Here is a 6,350-nt window from a genome sequence, read left to right as displayed (position 1 = left end):
TGAGAAATTCTGAGCAAGAGTCACTCTTTCTCCTCTACCCACAAAGTTGTCGCACCACCTCACTGACATGGCTCATAACAAGAGCAATGTCGAAACTGGCCGGACGGAAAGAGGGGGCTGAAGGGAAAGTATCTCGTCAACCTGATTGCTGAAGAAATAGCAGCCTTTTCCCGAAAAGGCTGCAGCTTGAAGGAAACTTGGGAATTCTCCCCTTTCTTAGTCAAACGTCGCCTCCCAGGTCCCCCCACTCCTCGCCTTCTTTCTTTCTTACCTCCGTGACCCCCTGCCCTGCTCTTCTCCCCCACCCCCTTCCGAAGGAAGTGTGGGAGTGGATGTTTCGAAGCTCTCCCTTTAAGAGGCAGCCTGCAATGACGAATTATTGAAATTGCCATTGCAGGATGGCATTCCGCTATAAATGCATTGTTCCACCTCCTCTCATCTTCACAACGCTCGCCGGGTTCTTCTGGTTCGCTTCGGCAGACTGGGGCTAACCGCCGCCGCCGCCCGTCAACTCAAAAGAGGAGGCTCGTCACTTTAACCTGGGACATCTGTCTCTCCCTTCCCCCGCGCCCCGCTCCCTTAACCGGCAAGCGAGGGCTTGTTTTCTGCCCTCCCGCTCCTTCGCTCGCTCCCCTTCCTTCCGCCAAACGACCGAAGAAGGGAGAAGAGCAAGAATAAAACAAGGGGAGGAAGGAATTGAGGGGTTCCTCCGGTCGGAGCGTGGCTGCAACTGCCGCTGGCTTCCTCAGCCGGATGACTCGTCGGCCGCCAAGTGAAGTGTTGAAGTCTTTCAACTTCTCCCATGCCTACTGGCCGCGGGAAGCGCGGCGTCTCTCTCCCCAAAGCTAGTGAGGAGAACCAAAACGATTGCCTCCGCCGCCGCCTCTTTCGCAAACGCTCGGTCTTCGCCCCGCTCGGCCGTCCCCTGCCCGGCCATCGCATCGCCGGTCCCGGAGCTCAGCACCATGCAACTGAAGATTGTTTGCTCGCTGCTGCTGCCACTGGCTGCAAGCTTACAAGCTGCCGCTGCTGCCGCCGCCAGAGTTTCCCCAGCAACTTCAGCACCTGCCTATGATAAAGCTTTGCAGCAATCCAAAGCGGTTGCGGCGCCGGGAACGACTCGGCTCCTCCGACCTTTTCTCCGGGAGCAGCGACCTAGCGGGATAGTAGAAAGCATAGACCAGACCTATGCCGGAGGAGGCAAGGTGGGTTACATCCTCTACCTGGATGAGAAGCGCTTCCTTTTAGATCTGGAGAAGGACGCGTTGCTTGGAACCACCAAGCAGCTGCTCCAGGGCAAGGGCCACTGCTACTATCGGGGCACGGTGGATGGGAGTGCCCAGTCTCTGGCAGTCTTCAATCTCTGTGGCGGCTTAGATGGCTATTTTGCAGTCAAGCATGCCCGCTACACGGTGAAACCTTTGCTCCGAGGCAAAGGTATAACAGAAGAGGAAAAGGCTTCTCACGACTGGATCTATGGAGATGTGTCTGGTCAGATACTCCATCTCTTCTTCAGGGATCATTTCAGCTTTGAAACACTGCCTTCCCGCCCCAGCTGTGAGACTCATGGTTCTTCCAGGACCCCACTTTTGGATGAAAAGAAACTGGCCCAAGGGCAGGAGGAGAAACTGGGAATAGATCTGACCACCAGAATGGCACTTTCCCCTATCACTTTTGCACCTCCCGTGGACTCTAGAAAAAGAAGGAAACGCTCTATCTCTAGAGCCAGACAGGTAGAACTTCTCTTGGTGGCTGATGACTCCATGACCAAAAAGTATGGCAAAGGCCTCCAACACTACTTGCTCACCTTGGCCACCATTGCTTCTCGGCTCTATGGACATGCCAGCATTGAGAATCACATCCGCCTGGTGGTTGTGAAGGTCGTGGTGCTGGGGGACAAGGAGAAAGGTCTAGAGATCACCAAGAATGCAGCCACCACACTCAAAAACTTCTGCAAGTGGCAGCACCAGCACAATCAATTGGATGATGATCATGATGAGCACTATGATGCTGCTGTTCTTTTCACCCGTGAGGTAAGTTGGGGAAGGGGCCATGGCTGAGGGAGTCCAAGAACACTGACTTCCATTTTCAATACCATTTCATAGCAGGTGTGTCAGATGATGATGCAGCTTCCTCCAGAACTTTATGAGGTTAGTACTGAGTTATAGTTGAGGTTCTGGTTTAACTTCTATTCACATCAGCACTTTACATATGCTGCTCTACTGGAATACTAATGAAAACCCAAAGGTGCATTTTTTTTTTCTCAAGAGGCAACTGGACTTTCTGGTTTTTCTTGGAAGACATTTTGCTTCTCATCCAATTAGCTTCTTCAGCCCTGACTGGATGGTGGAAAATGAAAGGATTTATGTCCCTTGCAGACAGCTGGATATTTACATTATTTAGCCAAGTCCAGTTGTCCAGCAGTCTGCAAGGGGTATAAATCCTTCCATTCCCCACAATCCAGTCAGAGCTGAAGAAGTTTCAGAAAGTCCAGTTGCTTCTTGGGAAAAAAAAAGCACCTTTGAGACAATCATGACCTGGTTGACTGTGACACTAATGAAATCCTAATTTAGATTTATATATCATATAATTGCTGGAAAATCCAACAATTATTGTATCTATATATTAGGAATTTCAAGGAGAAGGCAAGTGTTATCACACAAGTACCTTGTTTATGGGTTTTCTGGATATCACATTGCAGAAGCATCAATGGTAAATGACAACAGCATCATAAGTGTGGTGCTGAAAGTTGCATCCCTTTCATATGTATGGTTATGGATTCAGTCTTCAACTGCAAGTGTCTATGCAGCTATTCTTACTTGGGCTTTTTATAAACATTAGATAAATTCGTCACCTATTAGATCTGCTCAGAATCCACTTAAGTTGGAAATTGATCTTTAACTGTAACATAGAACAGGCATGCCTAATACATCATGATAATGTCATAAAATCCTGATATATGTGCTATGCATATCTTTCAGGGATCTCACAACATTTATGTTTTTATTCCACCTGGAATCTGATAAGATATTCTATGCAACTTCTACTAACCCTAACCGATTTTGCTAATTCAGCTTCTGGAACAATTCCGTAAGCCATAGAATATTTTCCATTTTAAAGTTGGCACTTAAGTGTGATACATTAAATTTCTCTTAGGGCTCTAACTTAACTAGGTACATTGGCATGAGCTATTGCTGAAGGTTGCTGGAATATTTTAAAAAATGTGCTCAGTGAAATAAGATATGAATAGAAAAATCAGTAATCCATCAGATTGCATTAGTATTCTTTTTTTTCTCTTTTAAGTGCTTTAAAGTTATTATATAAATGTGACATAAGCAAGTAAAAGGATTCTGAGCTTCTTTGACTCAGATCCAGAGTTGTATCTGTTGATATTAAGTAGGAACAAATAGTGTGATACAGTGTTAGGAAGCTTACAGCCTTCATGTATAGCTGCTGGCAACTTAACATGGCATTTTCAGCATGGAGGGAAAGCAGTAATAAAATTGGTGAGGCACAACATGTGTGGCTCAGGAGAGAAGAACATAAATTCAAACCACATGTAAACACAGCCGCAGAGTAGTGCACCACGTTAGGTGAAGGGTGGGGTTGCAGTACCTCACTATCCACAAGATAGAAACCGGTCTCCCAGTCTGCCAAGTCTTATCCCTGCTACTTTTGGAATGCATTCTGAATGTTGTTTTGGAAAGATTGGCTAAACCAGTTTGGGGGCATGGCTTTGGTGTGGAGCATGTGGCACTGTTTGTGTAACAGAACATCTTATAAGAAAAACTGAGTTTTTGTTTCAAATGTCTTGTTCGGAGTGTTATTCCACTTCTCCTTCTTTCAGAAAAACACATAACTTTCCATTAGTTCCCTTCTTCTGCTACAGCACTGGAGAGTGCCAGAAAAAGAAGGGCTTGGGATAGTTTGTGGAATGAGTTACTCTGGTTGAGGGAGTAGCGAAAGAAAAAAAAATACCCAAGCTGTGTATTTTTTTCTGTTACTCTAAATACTTGAAATATTATGATGTTCTAGTCGTGCTGTACTTGTGCTATATGTTCTTGAAGTAAATATAAAAATACCTTTTGAACAGAAAGTTTCAGGACAGGAAAATGCCCCCATGTTTTGCAGATCTTAAAAACATAATTTCATGCACAGTTAAATTCCATTGACAAAATTAATCTCTAAAATTAGGTAACAAATTGTTATTTACTTTACTTCTCTCAATGACTTATTTTACATCTTGTGCCAATCCATAATATGGTGGTTTTTTTTTTCTTGTTTTGTTGCATTCTGCAGCCTCAGCCAATTTTTCTATAAATCCTGGTTAAGCAAATCATTGTTTAATAAGATATGTGGATTCAGCCATTTTTCAAGAAGGTGATAACAACCCATCCAGCTATAACAAAAAGCAGCTTTCTTGTTCTAATCTTCTTAATCATCTCTTAAAACAAAAAAAGCAAAAGTTGATGTGTTGAGTGAATATGAATATGGCAAACTGGACTAGTAAAAGCTACATCTTTCCTCCCATTCATTATATTGTACAAACTGGGGGTGTAAGAATGAAGACTAATCAGTTTATTAAAATGATATGAAAATAAATTGGGTACCATTATATTTTGCATAGTTCATCAAGTAACATGAGTCATTTTATGCGTACTCATCACGATACTTAACTTATTTCATTGACTTTTAAGGTAGATGTTTGTCAAGGTGTGCCTGCTTCATATATATAGTTTGATTTCTATACCATGTAGTTATAATAATATTCACATCATGCACATTCTGTCTTCGTTGTTATGTCTTGTTTCAGGTCTGGCTACATCCAGGTGATACAACATAGGTTAGATTCATAGGTCATGTTTGTTTTAACCTTGATTACTTAAACCCCAGTAGCCTGATCTACATATAAAACTGAGGACTCAATTATGATTTACAAATCATACTGGATGAATTACACATCATGCTATACCAACACTGCATGATGGCATAGCATGATGAAAGAAAACTACTGTAGCATCTGTTCATTTCAACCAAGATACCTCAATTTGTTTAAGCTGCAAATTGTGTATTTTAAATTCACTGCAGATTTTCCAGTGAATTATTTGTTTCAATTGGGAACATTCTGATTTTAAACAATGGTGACAATGCAAACATTTGTGGATTTACTTTGGTAGGACTAAGGCCCATTCTTCATCAGAGACCAGTGCTAACCTGAGACAGGTGCCTATATTTCTGGAACTTAGAAGAAAATTGTTGACTTCTGTTCTAAAAGGAATTCTGCAAAGACAATTGTGCAGTATTCTATCAAGAGATGTATGGCAGGCAATGTTGGAACTTTTGCTTTATCTGATTCCTAGGATGTTTAACAAATTTCAGGTTTTGCTTTATCATTGTAAATATTTTATTGACAATGTATCAAATGTCTTATTTATTAAAGGATGCTAGTATGGTACTGTTCATATAGTTAAAGTACCTTGTCCTTATATACCATTGATTATATAGGATAAACATGTTTTCTTTTTATAGTAATCTTAACCCAGGTATACACCACAAAGCTGTCTATATGAAAGTGTTTCTTTTAAATGTTACTATCAAGTATGCTGAACAGTTTAAATCTGAATGAGTATCTGCCTTTCAAAAGGGCTCTATATGCTAATATTATATACTAATATTATAGGACATAATGTAATGTTAAAAAAACAAATTGATGTGACTGGTGTAAAGGTTATATAAAACAAATCCTTAAATACACACCATATTTCATTATGTAAGAATGAGGATCAAAAATATTAACCAGATTATTTGTTTTCATAACTTAAAATATTTTATAAAATCATATATTTTGAAAAAAAAACCAATTTGGCTATCAAATCCTATTCAGGAGTTCAGATTAAAGGCAATCTCTGTTTTAAGACATCCCATAAAGAGAGGGAGCAATTTAAATCACAGAAAGTAATTGGTTGCACTGTCCATCTGCTCTCACTCTTAGGGGTTTTTCCTAATATTCAATTATATATGCTTTCCTGGAATTTAAGAACTTTATTCCATGTTCTGCAGTCTTGCAGTGAAAAGAGGCAACTCTTTTAAAAGATGTAATAATATTCTTCCTCACTCACTCTTGGCTAAACAAAAGTCTCTCCTATTAAGACTTAGTTTAGATCTGAACTCTTTCCAAGTCAGTAGTTTTTTTCCTGATTGTTTTTTCAAATTCAAAGTAAAGTAGCCTTCAGTCTTCTTTTTTCAAATTATGTTAGATATTCCTACCTTAGATAACAATTAAAACAGATTTTCAGTATCTACTTTCTGTTTTATTGCATGTCATCCTTTAGTCACCAAGGGGCTGGGAT

At 40.9% G+C, this 6,350-nt stretch overlaps 1 protein-coding gene across 1 annotated transcript in view; it reads left to right on the top strand.

The window, feature by feature from the left end:
- The first annotated feature begins 459 nt into the window (after window positions 1-459).
- The window catches only part of ADAMTS5 (ADAM metallopeptidase with thrombospondin type 1 motif 5), a 48,888-nt gene continuing 42,997 nt past the window's right edge, over window positions 460-6,350 (top strand). The window contains exon 1 of the mRNA XM_032220475.1: window positions 460-2,033. Coding sequence (XP_032076366.1) covers window positions 966-2,033 — 1,068 coding nt within the window. The 5' untranslated portion in view covers window positions 460-965. The remainder of the gene's footprint in view (window positions 2,034-6,350) is intronic.

The sequence above is a fragment of the Thamnophis elegans genome, chromosome 6 (genome assembly GCF_009769535.1).
Source record: "Thamnophis elegans isolate rThaEle1 chromosome 6, rThaEle1.pri, whole genome shotgun sequence".
NCBI classification, from domain to species: Eukaryota; Metazoa; Chordata; class Lepidosauria; order Squamata; family Colubridae; genus Thamnophis; species Thamnophis elegans.
This window is presented reverse-complemented; position numbering and strand designations above follow the sequence as displayed.